Below are 21,912 nucleotides of genomic sequence, written 5' to 3'. Positions count from 1 at the left end.
CCTTGCGTGTCTGCCATAAATATATGTAAACGGGCGCAAAGAGCTGCGCTGAAAAAATCGACAGTTTTAGTTACACGTACGTAGAGGCTTCACGTACGCCAACGTGAAAAGCCTACGTACCTTACGTGCACGCCATCTGAAACGCTTTTAGCTACACGTACGCGACGCACGCCAAGAGGGACCCCGTAGCCCCATCTATCGGGAAAGGTGAACATGGCGGTAGCCAATTCAATCCTGTCGCCGTGTTTCGATGTGAGCCGTCTGCGCGCGCGCTGCCCGCTATCGCTTGTTCGTGATCTTGCGAAACTCCCGCGTGAAGCTGTCTACGTGCGCAAGAAACGCACGCAAAGAATTGAATCTCACGTACGTCCGTGAGACGCGCGCACGCCCGCTACGTTGTACGCATGCGCACTGCTCACACGTAGACGCTCTACGTACGCAAAGGCTCTACGTACGTGTAACTAAAACTGTCTAATGAAGTGCATATCGGCACTATGCGCTACGACAGACCTTGCACACAAGCATCGCAGCCCGCGACCAACACTGATGCGCAATCACCTCAGTGTTAGAGTGGCTATAAAGAACGTAGGTACATATCGTAACTTCCTGTAACAACCAGAATATATATACTGGTTGTGTTCGAACTTCGAAAGTGGATTCTTTCCCTTGGGTCTCTGCCATAAATATCCGCCATTTTTTTAAATGTTTCGTTGAGAGGCAGGTGCGGACTATCTAGATTCACGTTTAGGGTCAATGCATATTTCGTTTGATACAGCGAGTTTTAAATGTCCTTCAAAAGGAGTGACGTGCGTTTCGAACAAGTTAAAGCACTTTATATACCGCCCTTTTTCAGGATCGCAAGAAAAGTGCTTGCGCGTAAACCTAGGGGCAGACATACCTATTTTATCAGGATCGGTGCAAACCGTGCAACCTGCTGTGCATTCGAATACTTTATAGTGCAAAGTGACAAGGTGGCTCTGACACATCGGTAAATAAATAAATAAATAAATAAATAAATAAATAAATAAATAAATAAATAAATAAATAAATAAATAAATCACCGAAACATGTCATGATAAGCACGGAAAATACAGATCGTGTGAGAAAACAACCATATGTTTACAAATGAGCTGAAGCCGTACTAGTGAGGAGACTGGTCATCTGAACGTACCCCTTGGTCACCCAGGGTAATCCCATGTAAGAAGCAGGGTGTGAGACCGGGCTAGTTGGTATTCCATACTGAAGTTACTAGTGCAAGAGTAGACACGGGGCACAAAAGGGCGACAAGGACAAGCACGCCCTTGTCACCCTTTTGTGCCCCGTGTCTACTCTTGCGCTAGTCACTTCCTCAAGTAAGAGCCCATCGGTCGTAGCAGTCGCACGAAGACCGCTGAAGATGACCGCAGTCCAGTGTTTTTTTTGGTCATGAACTTCACGTGAAAACTTTTTCACTGAACCCTCTGATTCATGATGCAGCACACCTTGGGAACACTGCGTTCAGCAAGCGCTAAATCATGCCACAGGGATTCAGAAATCCTCTGATGGAGATGCAAAACCCCGAGAGATTTACCGGAATCGTATCGTAGCCGACGAGCTATGTGTGCGCGTTTTCCCACAGAGGTGTAAACTCGCCTTTAATCTTGATTAGTGAGCCGATAAAAAAAACAAATTTGGTAGTAATTTGTAAAATAAAAGGCAAACGTCTTTTCTTTGCGCATCTCATCTACTTAAAAGTACCTAAGAATCGCAATTTTGTTTGAATAAAATAAAGCTTCCGATGGTATTTTTCTTTATTTCAAAAGGCATTTTGTTTTAATAGTGCTCGCAACCCCTCCCACGTTCCGCCTCATCTAGCACCGCTTCAATCGGAACTCCCAAAACACCCCTTGTTGATGTCGTCACAGTTGGTTCTGGACCGCTTATCGCCGAAAGCTTCGCCGCCACTCGAACTGAACTTGCAGCTTATACGTAGCGTTTACTGCTACGAGAAAAGCAAAGGACTGGGGAATGTAGGCCGATCTTGAAGGCGCCGCAGTCTCACACAGTTTGTCAAAGCAATATCTGTCAAAAGGAAAGAACGCCAGCAACTGGAACATGACGCACGCGCCTAACTACAGCTGCTTTCGACATGAAATACTTTTACGTGCCATCATGATCTAATCATATACAAGGACGATCGTGAACTAATAGTTTGAGCATCAGGTTCCTTTGTTCGGTTTCACCATCGTCCATGCATTTCTTTGCGAGCCCTCTTCGATTACTTTCAACATGGCTGGGCCCACTGCCTTGCCGAATAGATCTCAAACTGCTGCTCTACGTGAGGCAGTGCCTCACGTAGAGCAGCACTGCCATCTTTATTACTCTTACAGGGGTCGTTTCTACTGGTCATTCTCTCCCACTGAATTTCCCAGCTATTAAACAAATGAGACCCAAGTACCCTCTCTAACATATATGCCTCATCAAGAGCAGAATTCCATTGAGAAAGCAAACCATTCTATGCCTACTTTCCTAAGGTTAGGCAATCAGTGAATCTACTTGGCCGGCCTTTCGCGTACTAAACTGCAGTTTATTGTTCCACTATCTTCAGGATCAGAACCACTCTCGTCGGCACTCCAACTCTGGCCAGGTACACTGTCATAGGAAAGGAGGCTAGCTTCATAGACACTGTAATGCATGGTCACGGGGATGATGTCTTACCCTTTTCACTGAGAGGCAGATAATCGCTATCGTGCAAGCTCCGTGCAGAATATAATCAGTTGCAACACCTTTATTTAAGTGCTTCATGTGGGTTGCAACATTTGAATTGGAGGAGGAGGAGGAGGAATAAACTTTTATTGCAGAACCAGCACTTTATGATGGCCGGGCCTACGCCTCCCACGAAGGGACGTCGAGGGCTTGCCTCGCCGCCGCCTCGCGGGCGTGCTGGGTCGCCCAGGTTTGGTCGTCGAGGGTGGAGCTCCGCAGAGCCTCATGCAACCTCGACGAGAGAGTCGTGGTGTTAGTCTGTGCGTACTGTGCTGGGCACTCCCATAGCATATGCGAAAGCGTAGCCGGGTGAATTCCACAGCACCGGCAGTTGGGGGTAGTGTAGACGTCCGGAAATATAAGGTGGAGGCGGGCGGGTGAAGGGTACGTGTTTGTTTGTAGTAGACGCAGGGTGGTAGCCTGCGCCCGGCTGAACTTTGGGTGAGGCGGGGGGAAGATTCGGCGACACAGGTAAAAGGCCTTAACAAGATCGTTATAAGTTGTCAGACTGTCCCTGGTGTCCAACTCATCTCCAGTGACTCCGGCGCGGTTGACTAGACCTCGCGCAATGGAGTGGGTGACCTCGTTGAGATTGCGGAGGTGTGAGTGGACAGGGCCCGCATGGGCCGGGATCCATGTTAGGGAGATGATGCTGTCTTTAGAATGTGGTGCCTGGCAGAGGATGCGAAGAGCTTGGGGACAAATACGCCCTTTGCTGAAGTTAATAACGGCTGAGCGAGAGTCACACACTATGGTGTGACAGGTTTTTGAATTGGATGCGCGTCAATTTATTGCGATAGCAACGATATGGACACTGAAGGCGCAATTCTATAGAATATATATATATATATATATATATTGTTACGGTTACTGTTAAACCGGCTTTATTCAAGGGACGAGATGGATGGTAAAGTCAAGATGGCGTCCTGAGGCTGCACCAGCTCACTTCTTCCTCTTCTCCTCGCCCGGCTCATGCCGTAGCAATCCCCGGTTGCCAGACGAAGCCCGCTGGGCAAGTCCAAATCACTCGGAAAGCGTAGGGTGAAACCGCTTAAGACGGGCAACATGTAATAACTGGGTCCGGCTAGACGGACGACCAGTCGACGTCAAGCATGCCACTACGTACGTCAAGTCACTCAAGCGATCTACAATGACGAATGGGCCCGTGTACTGGGGTAAAAACTTTTTGCATAAGCCACGTTTACGTTGCGGAGTCCACAACCACACAAAGTCTTCTTTGGCGTACGAGACAGACTGGTGTCGGCTGTCATAGCGCTCTTTCGATCGGTCTTGCTATGCCACAGTACGAAGACGAGCGATACGCCGGGCTTCTTCGGCAAGACAAAGCGTCTTGGCAACAGAGTACTCGCTGTGAAAGTCAAACGGTAGTATAGTGTCAATGTAGCTTAGCGGTTAACGGCCGTAAAGGAGATAAAAAGGACTGTAATCGGTCGTCTCATGCTTTGCAGTATTATACGCATAGGTGATGAAGGGGAGTACGTCATCCCTTGAATAAAGCCGTCCCTTGAATAAAGCCGGTTTAACATTAACCGTAACAGTTTTGTGGTGGAGGTGCGGGGTACTTTGACCAAGACGACGGAGCTGCTGCAGCAAGTGCCACGCCGGAGCCGACGCCTCGCTCGACTGCCTCCAACACCACTTGAGATCCCGATGTCCCACAGCAGCGAAGAACAGCCTTCTCTGGCTGCTCCACTGCGAACAACCGGCGCCTGGATGCATCAGATGGAGCCCCGCCCTTTCTCTGGAAAATTCGGCGAGGATGTGGAGGAATGGCTCACCCACTACAAGCGTGTGAGCAAGTACAACGGCTGGAAATCCACGACTCAGCTCGACAATGTGGTTCTGTTCCTCACAGACACGGCGCTAGTGTGTTTCGAGAACCATGAAGATACGTTCACAACGTGGGACAGCTTCGTTACTCACCTCACAGAGTGCTTTGGCGATTCCACCACGAAACGGAAGCGGGCGGAGCAGACATTGCTTCAGCGCGCTCAAGTCCCAGGTGAGACCTGTATTACGTACATAGAGGCGATCCTGAAGCTTTGCAGGACTGCCAATCCTCGAATGTCCGAAGAGGACAAGGTTGGACACCTTCTCAAAGGCATAGCCGAGGATGTTTACAATTATTTAATCGGAAAGGAGAGTCTCACCTCGGTCGCCGACCTCATCAAGCATTGCCGCACATTTGAGGGCTTGAAGCTGCGCCGTATCACGCCAAAGTTTGGCAGGCTAGCCAATGTCACCACGGTGGCAAGCGTTGACGAAAACCACAACTACAGCTTTCAATTTGACCTTGCGGCAACTATAAGGCAAATTGTCCGTGAAGAACTTGAACGACACACCAAAGGGGCGGATGTCGAACAGCTTGGTTGCGCTTCCAACCAACCTCAAGAACATGCATCTGCTGTGTCAGCATTGTCTGCCATGCCAGGCGTTGCAGACTGTCGAGTTGATCAGCTGCGACAGCACCGACGTACCTTTCCCGACAACATGACGCACGATCAACGAACTCGTCGAGCTACCACCACGAATCGCAATTCGGAAGATCGCGTTTATTATTCGCAGCGTCCCAGGGTTGACTCCGAGGCATACAACGTCGGTCGCGCATCTCCAGTATGTTACAGCTGTGGCGCCTCAGGACACATTGCTCGTTTTTGTCGCGGGCGCCGACAGACAACAACATATGGCCCACCACCAACTTGGCCTAATTTTGAACGTGATAGTTATGACGACCGTTGGCCGATAGACCCTGCAAACACCACAGACGCGCCACCTAGGAATACCTTCCGTCAGTATAGTAGAAGGAGTGGCTCGCCAGCTTCTGACCGCAGCCTGACGCCCCCAACCAGTCGCCAACGCCGTTCACCGTCACCACGGCGACGTGCTACGTCTCCACCGCCGTCGGGAAACTAGCCGGCGCGGCCGATGGAGGTAAGGTCGCCGGACAGTCTGTGTATCTGCGAAATACTCCTCTGCCTATTATGATGGTGAAGAACAAAGTGCGTGTGTTAATTGATAGTATACCTGCAACGGGATTAGTGGACACTGGTGCTACCGTTTCCGTCATGAGTGTGACTTTCAAAGAGAGGCTGGGTAGGAAAGTTATGTTCCCGTGGAATGATGGTGTGACGTTTCGTGGTGTCAGCGGAGAGTGCCTAGTTCCCCTTGGTATTTGTGTTGCAAGCGTTTTATTCGGAGGAGAAGATCTTAAAACAGAATTTCTCGTACTACCGCGATGCACTCACGATGTGATTCTCGGGATTGACTTTCTTCAGGATTGTGGTGCATCCGTTAACTGTGGCACAGGCGAAATTACTTTGAATAGCGCGCTTCTCGCCACCCTTGCCGACACATCCTTACCAGTGAAAAACTATTGTGTTGTTTCGAACGATTTGCTGCTACCGCCTTGGTCGCTGTCACGTATCCCTGTCAATTTCGCTGCTGCCGACCTTTCATCGTTTGACGCGCAAGTCCAGCCACTTACGTCGAGCTGCGCAAAGAAAGATGTACTTGTACCACGCTCTGTTGTGAGTGTAGTGAATGGCGCCTCCAATTTGTGGGCTTTCAGTTGTTCTTGCGTCCCTGCCGTTCTCCCGCGTGATATGAAGCTTGCTGAATTTGACGAGATTACTTACAGCTCCATTACAGTTCTAAGCGAGGAGGAGCAGTCTCATACTAGCGATCCCCAAAGAAGCATTTCTGAAGAGCAGATCCTACGAATGATCAACAAGGCACTGCCCTCACATGAGCGCCGCGCTCTCGCACAAGTTTTGTGGGCACATCTTTCTGTGTTCGATTTCACACAAGGCGACAAACAGGCTTCACTCCCGCGTTCTCGTGCTCGCCAAAAAATTGACACCGGATCTGCGCACCCCATTCGGCAAAAGCCTTGTTTCTTCAGCAGCGAGGACAGTTATTGCTGAACAGGTGAAAGACATGCTGCGGAAAAGTGTTGTCCAAGAGTCTTCTAGTCCGTGGGCAGTACCAGTAATCTTAGTAAAGAAGAAGGATGGATCGTGGCGGTTTCGCGATGATTACAGCAAACTGAATGCGGTCACCAAAAAGGATGTGTATCCGCTTCCTAGAATTGATGATGTCATCGACTGTCTACATTCCGCTGCCTACTTTTCATCACTGGATTTGCGATCAGGGTATTGGCAGATACCCATGCACCCAGACGATAAGGAGAAAACGGCCGTCGTGACACCAGACGGCCTTTATGAATTTAACGTTATGCCGTTCGGCCTTTGTAACGCGCCAGCAACATTCGAACGATTCATGGATACTATCCTCCGTGGACTTAAATGGGAAATTTGTTTGTGCTACCTCGATGATGCGGTGATTTTTGGCACCACATTGAGTCAACATAACAGCCGTCTCAATCTTGTTCTGGATTGTGTCAAACAAACCGGCTTTATTCAAGGGACGAGATGGATGGTAAAGTCAAGATGGCGTCCTGCGGCTGCACCAGCTCACTTCATCCTCTTCTCCTCGCCCGGCTCATGCCGTAGCAATATATATATATAATATTTATTTATTTATTTACAATACTGCTACTCTCATTTGAGAGCGTGGCAGTTGGGCGATACAGTAGGCATGTATATGAATACGCATTAAGGCAGAACAGTAATTGAAAACAAAGGAAGAAAAAAGAAAAGCAATTGCCCAAGTATGGTAATATAAGAAAGAAGCTGAGTTTGGAAACAAAAATGCAAGTTTGCACATGACAGTTAATTAACATGATACTGGCAGTTAAGAACACGTAAGTAGTTAGTTATACAAAAAATAGGAGCGAACTGAAAGATAACACTTAACGCGTGAAGAATTTTTAAATTGTGTGAAGGGATGCGCTTAAAACATACACTTATATATATATATATATATATATATATATATATATATATATATATATATATATATATATATATATATATTGAAATTTTGTAATGCTTTTTTCTTTGGAATGCTCTGTACGGCTTGTGCGGATCATGGAATATGTCTATTGCAATGTATTGAATTCTTGTAATGATTTTTGCTGTTAAGTTTTGTTTTGTTCATCTGTATATCGCACTGGCCACTCCTGCCCAAGGCCTAAGACTAAGGCCGGCAGTATCCTGCAAATAAATAAATAAATTCTGCTGTCCTCGTCGCCGTGAGGTTCCGTATAAATTTCAAGAGCTATAAAATTGCCGCCGCGCGCCGTACGTGCGAGTAAAAGCGGCGGAGGTGAGCCGGCGAACACGGCTCGATCTCGCGTGCGCGAGCCAGAAAGGCACAGCAGAAGCACACCCTTTCCTGTCGCCTGCGAGGCACGGGGGTCAGGCGAGGCGGGGGGGGGAGGGAGCAGGGCGTTCTTCTACGGCGACAGCGACTTACGCCCTTCGATTCGACCGCTGCTTAGGTCGCGCGGGCGCCGTATCTTAAAAGAGATCTGCGACGTGGCCAAAGTGCGCGCTCGCGCGGGCCTCACCTTAAAGGGAACTGCGATGTTTGCAGGGTGCGCGCATAGTGCCGGTAGCATCCCTATTGCACGAACGAGCGTCTTCCAGTGTGAAACCAGCGTGTTTTAACGCGGTAGCGTTAAGGAGCTCGTGTCGCAGAAAAGCCGATGTCGTCGGTGTCGGCGTCCGCGGCGTTGGCCGTGAGCGATAAATCATGGTAGGCACTTCATAAATAAAAAAAACAACTTCCAAGAGGGGCTGGCTGGGAATCGAACCAGAGTCTCCGGAGTGTGAGATGGAGACGCTACCCCTAAGCCACGTGTTTTTTTTTTTCTTTATTGCCGGTCTTCGACGTACACATACGGCATAAACAGATACACTTCATAATGGTAAAAGCAATGACCGTCTTGGGCCCTTGCGAATAGTTAAAAACACTTGATTACCGCTAGTTCATCCAATATATGCATCCATTCGGGTGGTTCTGTTCTCGTTTTATAAGCTTCACGCAGATATAGCACGCTTTCAATGAAATGCTCTCTCGCAGGATGAATAACAAGCCTCTCATGGCGCTCATCCATTCTCGTTTTCCACAGGCTATGTAAACATATTGCCATAAACATGTCACATGGCATATCTGCGTTCTCAGTTGGCAAGAAGCGGATGCCGTACGGTGTTATCGGTAATTCCTTTTTCAACGTTCTTTGTAGGATGTCCCACAAGAACATTGCATCTGAACAATCAAGAAAGATATGCTCAATAGTCTCTGGTTGCCTGCATCTTGAGCAGTTTACTGACCACGGCACAAAGATTCCCCTTTCTCTTAGCCACGAGTTCTATGCTTCAAAGCGGTAGAAACGCGCCTCTAGTGAATGCGGTGATGCCTTGGAAACGAGACGTGGAAATTTATACTACGGTGTATATCGGTAATTATGAACATGTAACTTACGGAAGTCGCAATTACACGAGTAGCGAAGTGCATTTCCGCTACATTTCTTCTGCGCTTTCCGCACACGCAGAGCATCTTGCGGCAAACACAGAAGACCCTCTCCTCTCCATGTACGGCGCTGCCCCGACAGATGGCGCGCCAAGCGCGCATTGGGTAAAGCCCCTCAATTTTTCAAAAGTAGCGCCATTCTTTGATCTTTCCGACACCCCGCTCACCCTGGCACCTCCTCCTCCATGCCTCCTGTCTCCCCAGCCTCCTCCGCTCCCCCATTGGCCAATCTGTGTCACTTGGAAGCAGGGGCCGCGCTTTTGTATATTTTTTTTCCAGCGCGGAGCAGGCGCCGCACTTTTGTATATTTTTTTTCTTTCCAACGCGCGTCGACCTCCATTGTTGGGCCTGCGCGACGAAAGTACGGCAGGCGGACTGACGGAGTACGTCAGCGTAATAGAATGTGCCGGGCCGAGAACATAATTGCGACGCCATGCTGCTGCGCCTTCGGTTGCCGCAACAGACACAGCGAGGGCAAAAAGTTTTTTGCTTTGCCGTCCCGCGGGCGCAACGCAAAAAGAAGTGTGGAGTCGCAGGATCCGGCGGGCTGACTTCGAGGAAGTGGCAAAGAACGCACGGCTTAGTGAAGTAAGGGCCACGGCCACTCACAACCTCTTTATTTGAGCCTAGTTCACGCCTTCCGCTTCGATAAAGTGTGTGTTCATGCTCTGCGTGGTTTTTAGCGCGTTGTCTGACTTTTCTTTTTCGAATGTGCTCTTTGTTTCATGTAGTTTCGCCTTGCGGTGAAATGCACGCATCTGCAGCTGGCCTGTGACATAAAAGCGACTTTATTCAGGGTGTGTTTTGAGCTCCACCAGAAGTTCGCACATTCTCGACGCTTTTGCAAGGCTCACTATGACTTACGATGCAGTCAGCTTCGAATGTACGCCCGGATGTATTGGTTTGGTTTGGGGTAATTAACGTTTTTAACGTACCGAAGCGACTAAAGCTAAGAGCTCGTAGTGGATGGCTCCGGATAACTTTATCTAGCTCGCCTGAGGATGTTTAACGTGCACTTTGATCATAGAGTCGTACGTGGGCCGGTAAATTCCCCGTTGGCGTTTCATAATACTCGCGCGCTAGCGCTGCTTTAGAAGTTGGCGCATCGGCGCGATTGCATTTCTTCAATAAATGTTATTTACTAGTTGTAACAACCTGTCATTATATCGTATTATTGTCGGCGCCTCCAGGGCACCAAAGCGGCAACGGGAACACCAAAGCTAGAACCAGGGCTGGATGGGGCTCGACGAAGCCTGTGCATACCAAGCGGGCATAAGATCGCGGACAGCCAGTTTTGTATGCGAACACTCCCTGCGACGCCTGCATTAGTGTAATGTTACGTGCTCTTCAGAGGCCTCCGTTAGCCATTACATGTGCCCTCCTGGAGCAGTACCTGTAAAAAAAAACAATATATCGTCGCGATTACCAAAGCAACCCGCAATGAAAAAAAAAATGGCCCTGTTGCCAGGCATTGCTGACCGCACACAGCCGGAATCTCTCACGCGCCGACCGAACAAAAGTGTCCTGTAGGTACATGAATTAACCTGCGAAACCACGTACACATACTTTAACGCTGTCAACACCTGAAATTTTACTAATTACGCGCGTGTTCGAGTACACCGCGTGCTTGCATCGTGTTTCAGCAACACGAACTCTCAACGTCGCGCTCTTTATGCCTTAAATACGCCTTGAATAATGGTACTTTTCTCTATTTCTTCCGCACTTCCAAGACGAAATTCTAAAGGCCAGTTACCGACTGACGAAGAAAGATCTCGATTGAAAAAACGGCTCCGCAGGGCTCGAACGAACTTTTCTGCGGATTTCCTCCCGTAGCGTGTTAGCCGTCGTCTGCTACGGCAGGCCCACCACCGGCGGCGCTACCGTCGAGGCCGCGCCGAGCGGAGGAGGAGGGAAGCGAATGGCGCTACTTTGGGAGATTGCGGGGCTTTGCATTGGGGCTGTGCGAGGACCAGTGTGAGGCGGGTCGCGGCCCGGACTCTCTCTCCCCTGACGACGCTTCGCCTTGCTCCTTTACGGGTTGCAGTATGGTTGCAGAATCAAGTGTCCTTCCTTTCTTTAGATCACTATGTACCTATCTGTCTGCCCGTGCCGATCACGACGTTTGGCTGGCGTGCATCATTTCCCCCTCCGAGACACCGAGTTCTTTGGTTCGTTCCACTTGCTCAGGCGCATGTTTCGTTGCTACGCCTAACGCTGCGTTGCTCGACGCTCACCGCGTGAGACGCGGGGCGCCTCGTAAGTGACGGCTGCCCCGTAGCCCATTGTCTTACACCCCTTGGCGGGTCGACGGGAACGCTGTCGCGTTCCACTCTTGAAGGCGAAGCTTAAGTGTGCTCCAATTTTTTGGCACTGGGTCGCGAGTTGGTGCTCGCTGGGACTTACTGGGACACCACTGAGAACGCTGTATAAGAGCTGGGTCACACTGGAAAAGACGCTGCTTCCACTGCCATGACGCTGGGGCGCACTGGTTTGTGCTGTACAGGCGCTGGTTCTCGCTGCAGTTTGCTGGTTCGCACTGGAAACTGCGCTGGTTGTGTTTGTGCCGTGCCGGTTCCAGTACGCAAGGACGAGCTCTGCTGAATATCAACTGCTTTGTACAATTTCATCGCTTCATATTAGTCTCTTATGAAGATCACTGAACACTGAAGATCGCTTTCGGTTTTTATGCGAAGCATATTACGAGAGCTCAACCCAGCTCCTCAGGCGCGGCGGTGTCGCCTTGAATACCACGTGACACCGTGACGTCACGACAGAGGAGAAGTGGCTTTGGCTCAACTCTTGCAAGATGGGCTGGGTCGGAATCGAACCAGGGTCTCCGGAGTGTGAGACGGAGACGCTACCACTGAGCCACGAGTACGATGCTTCAAAGCGGTACAAAAGCGCCTCTAGTGAATGCGGTGTTGCCTTAGAAACGAGCTGTTTCTAACGCTCAGGCGTGCGTCGCTTGCTCAGGCGCACATTTCGTTGCCGCACCGAACGCTGCGTTGCTCGACGCTCACCGCGTCCAATGCGGGGCGCGTAGTCGCTGCGCCGTAGCCCATTGTAATGGCGGGTCGACGGGAACGCTGTCACGTTCCACTCTTGAAGGCGAAGCAGAGTAACGCATGAGTTGTTTCTTCGTCTAGCCGAACAAAATATAGCCAAGCAACAGCAGTTCACCAGGCTAAACAGTGGTTCAACAACTAAAATAAAGGCTAGTATGCTACGCATCCTGGGCTTAACCTTACCTAAGCCACAGTCATTTTTTTTCATTTTCCCTTTTGACTGGGCGGATAGATTAATTCTTGAACGAAACCACGCAAAACGCAGAGGACGCCGCATTTTTTGGTAGTTCGCACGTAGCATATGACTGGGAGTTCTCGCCGTTGTCGCAGTGTTGTGGAGTGGACATGAAATCCAGAAGTCGTTCGACGCGCGCCAACGGACCTCGAGTTCAAACCTTATCGCTGACTGATATTATCGCACCGATAACAAAGCAGAGGTGATTCGCACGCTTCCACTTTCCCTATTGTACTCAAAAAGTTATGAGGCTCAAATACACACATTTTAGCTTTCGCCAGCTACCCGCGCTGAGATCGGTCCCCACAGAAGCTTAGGCATAGCGTATCCGCCGAGTCCATCTTCACGCTATCGGCGCATCTAGGCTAAGGAATCAAGAAGTCTAACAAAGATAAATCATGCTATATTTCAGCTTTCGCATCGGTGTTCCTAAATAAACAATTTTTTCATGTCTACAATGCCAGCACAAGAAGCGATGACCGCCGAAGTGTCGCGTCATAAACACAGGTATATTTGCTATCGCCGAAGGCTCCCAACGCTAGCCTGCGCGTCTCTGACGAACATATATGACTAGACAGACATGTTGACTGCAAGGCATCACTGAACTAAGAAAACGTTGCATATCCATAGCGTGAAGAACAAGAAACGGCTATCGAAATCGGCAGTAACAGCCCATACAGTGGCCTGGGTCTGCGGTTAATTTAGGACTTTTTTCGAAGTTAAAATACCAATCGCAAGTGAAAATCGATGTTGTGGCACTTCCGAGCATGGTACTGAATACGGACAGCAAATTTTTCTTTGTAGTACAGGCGTGGGATTTAGTTGCTGGGTGATAGCGCATCTGCCATGTCTGTGCGAGACGTAGCTGTGCGAAACTAAAACTCCTTCTCGAGTTTGAAATGGGAAATTATTCACTAATGTTCGTCTGCTGGCGTCGCGTAGCGGTGGAGTGCCGGGCTTGGGATCCGTGAGTGGAACGTTCTAAATCCTGGTTGGAGCAGTTTTACTTTTGCGTTCGTTTTTGCTTTTTTATTGCACTAAAACGCTCTTTGTTGCTTTCTGTATTAAAAAAATATATCTGCGGTGTCCAGGCACCGCATATTTAACGCGCTAGAGCTGTTTTTCGCACGAGTAGCCGCTGCTACTGACATTTTTTTTGTACCACTCGATTACACGCCGTGTCTTTCAGGTATAGCACTTGCCAAGAGCCACTTAATGTTTTCACAGTAATAAAATGGTCAATATGTCTACTACATTGCTGTGGACCTGCCGTGATATTGTTAGCCTCGGGGACGTCGGACGTTCCACTGTGGCATCTGCGTCTTGGTCTGTAGTTCGTACCCAAAAACCCACGACACATCGTAAGCGATTACGGTGTTCAGGAAGTTTTGGTCAGTGTTTGCAGTTACTCTTTGCAATTACTGTTTGCATTGTCCAGCAGGTCCTGTGCGATTTGCAGACGGAATTACATCTGCTCCATTGTTAGCATGCAGTTTTGGTACGAATCTCGCGGACACTCTCTTCGTGTCCAAATATCCGGTCAAAATTGAAGGTACTGATCCAATGCCTTTCACCATTTCGTTCGCAAGTTATGGGACTATGATGCGACTGTCTTCCATGACCGAAATCCGTGCTTGCTCAATAACATTTTCAACTCGGCTTGATGAGGGTCTGCCTGAACGCGGTTCGCTGTCCTGTGATGTGCGGCCATCTTTGAGGCGGTTGTACCACTCCTTTATCCATGAGGTGCTCATGGAACCGACCCCGAAGGCCTGTTCAATGTTGCGAACGGTTTTCACTTGGGTATCGCCAAGGGTTTGACAAAATTTGATGCACCATCACTAGTGATGTTGTTGCGCCATTTTACAACTTACTGAAATCCAACAAGCGCTCACTACACATCCTCACTCACAGGCCGACTGCCAGCAACTGACGCTTTCTGTGGGTGGAAAAAAAAATTTACCCAAGTGCATGAATGTTCCCTACCTATTTTGTCCGAAGGAAGCCGCTGGTACTTTATTGATTTACGTGGAAAAGAAGAAGGTTCTAAACTTTTTTAACATACCTCGTACTAATCTGGACAATATACCCCGGATTTGTTATTAGTAACTTGGCAAAAGGCTCGTAAAGATGTTTAATATATGACATCAACAGTAAATTCCCGTACCAAATTTGACAGCATTATATAGACTATAAGAATCAGGTTACAAAAATGCAGTACCTGTTTTTAGCGCAGAGCGTGTTTGTAAACTGCGGAGTTTACTAAACCTGGCTATTATCGAAAATGTTTGCAGAAAGGTAAAGCTCCGATTAAAGCCTTTCTTTCCAAGTGTCAAAGGAATTTACTTATCTTTTTCATATGCAAAAACTTAAATCAGTCTAGAAGTGGTCTCAAATAAATAAAAAGAAAGAAGCAGAGGTGCTGTTTCGCCAATACGGCGAATCTTTGTTAGTGATAGCAAAGAGCTCAGCTGCACGAAGCAAGGTTCGTAGTTATATCGGTGGTAGATATCGCAGTAAACATTCACTTACTAGATGCTATAACGATTTTGGTGTCGTGTGCACAAGGGGAGACATGAACAAATCTCGCTCGGTGATGACCAACACTTCCCGTCACAAAGCTGGCCTCGGGAAGGGTGGCGCCAACATGGGGCGACAGCTTCGTGTTGCCTCTCGTTTTAGCGCGTCTCGAAAACTTGTGCTTACGAGGCCTCTGACACAAGGCGCGCAGGGGCGTTCAAGGTGCCAGCTACACCAGCTCACCCCCAAGCTTTGCACCCGCCGCAGACTAACTCCAAGATGCGGTGCGTGGGTGGTGTATATGTCCCGCCTCCTCAGGTGCATGGAAAGCCATGCGGAACCCACCTTCCGCATCCGATACACTTATCGCACCCTCGATCACGTGACCTCCAACATTAAGCACGCGGCAAGTAGGCGCCACCATGAAACTATCCTCTTTGATACACTCACGCATGCTTTCCTTGCCGCTGGTGACGTTCAGCGCGTGGGGCACGATAACACTTTACCGCACTTGGACTTGATACGGAGCATCAAGGCGACAGCGACGGCGAAAATTCGTCATGAGTATTCATGGAATTCCTATCGCAATGAAAGCATTTCGGCGTATCCACATAGGCTACATCGAAGTTGACTGCGAGCTTGTGCTTCCTTCTAAAGCCCAGGTCACGCGTACGCTTGCGGAAGGGCGCAAGCTCACGTCTACACGCCTTCCGCCTGAAGCGCCTCGCGGGGAATGGTGGTTTGCATCCCCAAAGACGCGCGACAGCGCGCGCTCTCTAGTCTCATTCTCAGACGCCTTGATAGACACCACTTCGTACTTTGTTTGTTAATGACAGTGTTTCAAAATGCTTGGATATCTGTAAATGTACCTGTTATATATTTAGAGTTGTCAGATCAGCACAAAAAGGAAATATAAGCACTTTCTTGCATTATATCAATCTTCTTCACTGAGAGTTGAATGAACCATGCCGTAGTTGCGCAGCGAGGCGTGCCGACGCGAGGCAGCGCAAACGCTCGATAACAGAGGAGCTGTTCACCGAGTTCGCGATGCGTTTGGACGCGTATGAGCAATCAAGTGTCTTTCCTTTCTTTAGATCCCTATCACTATCACGCGTATGAGCCGTACCGCTCTGTCTTCGTGCGCGAGGGCGCGCGGACGCGAGCTGGCGCACGTCCGCAATCGTGCGTGTGGTTTGGGCTTAACAGCTTCACTGTATAAGCGTATGTAGAAAGGAAGAGTTCTACGTCAAAAATGTTAACTTTGCAAGGCAATTAAACAATTCCATATTTTCCATATTTCCAAAAAGCAGCCGTCTCAATGCCAAAATTAGTCTGAATTTCCGGAAGTGAGTAGTGTTGCGATATGAAAATGTAGTCTAGCTTTTTTTTTCTCTGCCATGCATTCAGGAAGTCGAAGGTATACTTATTTTGATCATAGGTTGCAAGATATGCACCTGTTAAAAGTAAATGAGGTCCGTATCGGAAGAATATGAAGCTGCTTGCACCTTCTTCAGCAAACATTCAAGATGTACGAGAGAGATGTGACGGGATAATCCCCATGAAGTTGGGCAATACCCTACAAGCCTGGCGTAGTTGTTTTGCCATTGTGCTGCTAAGTCCGGGGGCGCATGATCTAATTCCGGCCATAGCAGCCGCATTTCGGTGGCGTCGAAATGACAAAAAAACAAGAAAACACCAATGCGCAGCGCTTTCGGTGCACGTTAAAGATCGCCAAGAGGTCCAAGGTAATCTTCAGTCGCGCACTACGACTTGTGTCATGATAACATCATGGTTTTGGCGGATAAAGCAAACCCAGAATATTATTTTTACGAAATAGTTTATTGGCTGCGGGTGACTGTCTACTACAGTGCTTTGAGGTTTAGATGAATTTGCGCCAATGAGCAACATTCCTCTTGTAACTTCAGGCTCTCCGCAACAATTTGGGCATTGCTAGAGTAATGCTTTAGCAAAAACTATAAAAGCGCTGTCATGTGAAAATTTTCTAAAATAGGGACACACTTGCCCGGAAAGTGAGTAATTTGCCTATTATTATAAGGGTGCGTGCGTGCGTGTCCGTGTGCGTGTAATAGACAGAGAGACGCGTACATCACCCTTAGTTGACCGGTTTCCGTTGTTTTTCTTTCAGATTGATGTTGTGAGTGCGATAACAAATACCCACAATCCGAGGGTGGAATTCGCCATGACACTCAGCATGCGTCTCGACTTTTTCTATGATGTCTCTCTCGCAAAGGTGAAAGGAGACTCCCTGCAGCAAATTCCATGCAAAGTCCACAAGGTCGGCTGGTTTTCCGATGTGAGTGGCAGCGAAAAGCATGATTCCTGTGGCAGCCAACTAAGAAGGCTTTATGCCCTCCCCACAAGGTGGCTAGTTTCCCACCATATTTATCGTGTGACGCTTCGCCCTCATCTAAACGGCATGAGCATGGCGTCGCTAACTGCAACATCGTTATCAGCGAGCTTGTCAAGCTCCGTCGTGTATGGGTCCTCCTTTAGAAGAACATTGTCACGTCGTTGTTACGATGAAGAACACGGTAACAAAGCTGTACATCACGAAACGAACATTTTACTGCGCGCACCTTAGCACACAAAGGCAACTGACACTCAAAGACCGATGGCTGCGGCGAGCGCAGTCAGTCTTCATCGAAACCTGACCAGCGGGTCAAATGTGTCGGCTTTTATACACGACTCTTCCAAAGTTCCAGCGTAATTGTTGGTGCAGCCTGCCTTCCAAAAAGTACTACACAATTCGATAGACGCATACTATCAGGATTCACAAGGTTCGGTAACAACAGACAACGGATAGAACCATCGATAACATTCGAGAAACTTGCAATCGGTGTAAGCGTGCCATACGCCGAGCGATCACGCTTAACATTTGTTTGTCGGTGAAAAACCGGTCACCGGTGAAAGATAACTTTAAAATGTGCTTTACCTGCCGTGTGGTAGCTTAGAGGATATAAGGGTGCGAGGTTGTGCTCAACCTTACGCGTTGAATCCAGGCCGCCAAAGTGCCGAACTGCAAATAAAGAAGGCTCCATTGCGGTCCACCTTAAAGAACCCTATAGGTGGCCAGTATTAATCCGGAGGTCCCCCACTTAGGGTTTCCTCACAATCAGATTGTGGTTCTGGCATATGAAACCCGAGTTGTGAAACCCGAATTTCTATATAGCTACGTTGCGGCAAAGGTCTCGAACCTGCATGCCGTGACCTCATAAATTCCGATACCATTTGCTTAAGCATCGTTAACTTTTTATCAAGACTGCATTCATTCAAGTGCAGGTTGAACCATTTATTTAATAGTAGGCGAAATAAGTGGATAGGCTTAAATTTTAGGATATAGTTTTACCGCAAACGTAAGGCACAATAGACCACGAAAAGGTTGATGCAATAAGCTGCAAAAGAAGTGGCTGTTGATTTTACTGTTTTTATACAATGAGAAGCAGGTATGTCAGTGGAGATATAACTTACACATTCGAAGATTTGAGAGGGCGGAACAAGCTCAGAACAATGTGCGGCTAGGAACAAGTTCACATATCTGTCTACTTTCACATTCTTTTGACATGTCCACTTCTCATTGTCTGGTACAGTGAACGGAACGGCGTTAGCATGGGATGAAGTGCGAGCCGAGCTGAGTATGCCAGCATTTTGGAAAATGTAGCATCTCAAACACTGTAGACGAAAGTGAGTACGGTGTACTATGTGAAGGTATCGGTGACAACAAAGCCAGCGATGTTGATGCAAGCAACGACGAGCTAAGGTTTAAGTGCAAGTACGCGTTGTGTGTGGACTTGCAGCTAGCGGCAGAAACCATAAACCAATTGCCATCATCGAGAAACGAATTTTTTTCGTTTGGCGTGCGTTCGCAAAAATGCCTCGTATTTATTCATTTTTTTAATTTGAGGAATCATCCTAGAGTGGCGGCCATCTTAAAATTTAGTAAACAAGTGTAATTTCCTTCTAGAGGGAAAAAAAATGTCAGCATAGACTGTTAAGAGAACTTAGCCTTTCGTAAATTGGACAATGATTCAGAATGTAATTTGATATCTATGACGTCCTTTAAAGTACCGGCGTTGTGGTTTAGACTCAAGTCCTGTAAAAGGAAGGTAAGCTCGTCATGTTCACGAGTAATAATTGACCTCTCCTTACGAAACGTATCAAAGCAGGCCAGGGAGACCAGTCGAAAGAGAGTGACATTGATGCTTATTATAATATTGAGGATACTCACGTGACGCAATCATCTATGATCCAGACAGCTCAAATATGGTGACTTGATGTAACTCCTAGGCTTTAGGTTGGGTCAGCAAATGACACTTGTAGGACGAAATTGCATTTCCTGTTAATGCGCAAACACTGCATTTCTAATATGGGCTGAAAGGATAACAGAAACATCTCGCTCACAAGAAGTGGAGTCTCGTGAAGTGCTCAGAGCAACAGCAAAAATGATATATATGCTAGGAGGTCGTGAGCTAGCAGTTAGTAATGTTACGTGATTTGAACACCATCTAAGCACCGGATAAAGGAGCAGAATAAAAATGCAATGCGTTTGCCCTTTAACGCGATACCCAAACACTAGTCTACAAGAAGAACAGTTAGAAGAACATGTATGCTTTTATTTCCAGCAGTGGAAAGTGCACTCGCACAAAAAATTACAACGAGAAGTTCCTACGTAAAATTTATTAGCGCAATAAATATTATTTATTAAATATGTCCTGTACTTCTCACAACTTAAAAATATAGCTAAAGTACGTCAACATTGGGCAGAAATGGTCGAAGACGATTGTTAATGTTAGAAAATAGGGTGATGCGAACGTTCACATACAGGGTCCCGCTCTCGTGCGTAAAAGTGACGTGCTTTCTCCGCATGGTGCCCTCGCCTGCCTTTTAACGGTCTTCTTCAGATATATATATATATATATATATATATATATGGACCTTTTGACTTCAAATCAAAGTCCGGTCGTTACGGCCGCATTTCGGTGGCGTCGAAGTGATAACACCATGGTGCATCGTGCATTTGGCGCATGTTAAAGAACCCCAGTTGGTCAAGGTTATTATTGAGTCACTCACCAGGGCGTGCCTCATCATCAGATTTTGGTTTCGGCACAAAAAACCCCAGTATTTCATTTTTAGTATTCTGAAGACTATGGAGCTTCTTGTTTAAGAAATCTTCAGAAAGTCAATTTACGTGTTCCCAAAACTTTTTGCATCATTCCATTTTTTTCTTGCTAAGTTATGATATGTTCCAGTATTAAAGCGAAACTTTCTATGCCTAGTCTCCTGGACATTGCGTTACAGCTGGCAAGCTGGATCAGTGAGTATGTCAGCAGAAAGGTTTGTGGATAAATATTGGAAAGTTAAATATTCGAGGAATAAAATTACCACCGGGGCCCTGCATAACGAAACAACTCATACAACCGATGTATGCGATCGACAAAGTGCCTGTCCTGCGTGTAAAAAAAATTACTGCGACGAACAGGAACATATATGTGTAATGTCGGCTCACAGGTACCTTTAAAGTACACTCGCTTGGCAATTGAAGAAGGCATTATATTTAACGCATCTTTCCATATTTTTTTCCCTGAGCCTTGCCATTCGGCATGTGGCACGGAATCTGCGCCTATTCTAGGCCGATCCTCCAGAACGTTTACATGGAACTGTGACACAATAGGTACAGAATCTGTAAGTGTAGCTACATTTGTGTTTCATTTTTATATTCACACACATGTGATCGCAATTCTTCCGTCGACAGGCATCATACAATCCTCTCGTCCGCGTTACATCGTTGTGTACACCTCCGACACACCCCATCCTCCTAACTTGGTGCTTGCGTTTCGGTACAGTTGTGAGTGCAGTAGTAAGTACGCCGCGAGAATAAAGTTGTGGCCTTCGTGGTCCATGGACGTAGACTATGCGCTAAATAGCCCATTGCATAGCATGAAAGAAAACGATATTGTGTGCATTGCTCCTCAAGTGAAGCAATAATTTAAGAACCGCTTCATTGAAGCTTCACTCAGCATATATTGCAACATGTGCGTTGAATCTACATACATTTGTTTCGGTACGTTCTTGACTGTCAGGCAGAACTTGTGCTATTAATTTTTAATGTTGTTAAAAGTCGCTTGTGTTTTCAGAAAGCTGATGCCATTGCAGAAGTATAACGTAAGGCATCATCTTTCATTAGGTCCGTTCAGCCTGAGCTTCACTGTACGCGTCGAACACTTTAGAAGATATTCTGTTTCACTGATTAAGCCAACGAAAAATTGTACTTTTGATCCAACCAACATTCTCTCGTACAAAAGCGAAAAATAGACGCGGAGATTTGAAATGGCAGAAATGTGCAACTGTGCTGCGGCCATGTTTGGCTGTTTGTAGCCGACTTCAAGGCCTTAGTAGGCCTTTACCCCTAGCTGGTAGCTATTTGGAGTACGTACTGGCTACAGCTTGCAACGACGGAGCCTACGCTGTCACAAGTTCGGCGAGGCCGTCGATTTCCCGGGCTTCCCCTAGCCTTATTTTGCTTGCTTGAAGAGGCCGGCCCGATTCCTTAAGACTCTGAAGATGATCCATGATGAATGTGGGGTGTTTCGTTGCAGTACTGCGGGGTGCCATAAACTTTCTGAGGAAAGGCGGAGAAGTCCACGAGTGGCCGGCGAGTAACCGTACGGGTGAACCGATCCAACTGTTCGGGCTCTACCGCACGTTTGCGCAGCTGGCCCCCTTACCTTCGCTCGTCTCGTACGAGAACCACTAAGACACGCTCACTTCGAGGGCGTTTTTCGTCCAGGAGGTCAAAGCGTGGGTTGGAGACTCCAGTGCAAAAAAAGAAATGCACTGAACAGACGCTTCCGCCAAACGCCCAGGTTCCAGGCG

General features: G+C 47.7%; 1 protein-coding gene and 1 long non-coding RNA gene across 5 annotated transcripts in view; one reads left to right on the top strand and one right to left on the bottom strand.

Moving 5' to 3' along the window:
- Positions 1-21,912, bottom strand: part of LOC135902070 (uncharacterized) — a 750,038-nt gene that overhangs the window by 191,514 nt on the left and 536,612 nt on the right. The window lies entirely within an intron of this gene.
- The window catches only part of LOC135902064 (uncharacterized), a 79,936-nt gene that overhangs the window by 36,698 nt on the left and 21,326 nt on the right, over positions 1-21,912 (top strand). For 3 of the 4 annotated variants that reach the window (XM_065431962.2, XM_070537071.1, XM_065431963.1), the window contains one exon: positions 17,168-17,335. The exons of the other annotated variant lie outside the window; for it this stretch is intronic. In XM_065431962.2, coding sequence (XP_065288034.1) covers positions 17,168-17,335 — 168 coding nt within the window. The remainder of the gene's footprint in view (positions 1-17,167; positions 17,336-21,912) is intronic. 4 annotated transcript variants of the gene reach the window in all.

Source organism: Dermacentor albipictus, chromosome 4 (genome assembly GCF_038994185.2).
Source record: "Dermacentor albipictus isolate Rhodes 1998 colony chromosome 4, USDA_Dalb.pri_finalv2, whole genome shotgun sequence".
NCBI lineage: Eukaryota > Metazoa > Arthropoda > Arachnida > Ixodida > Ixodidae > Dermacentor > Dermacentor albipictus.
This window is presented reverse-complemented; position numbering and strand designations above follow the sequence as displayed.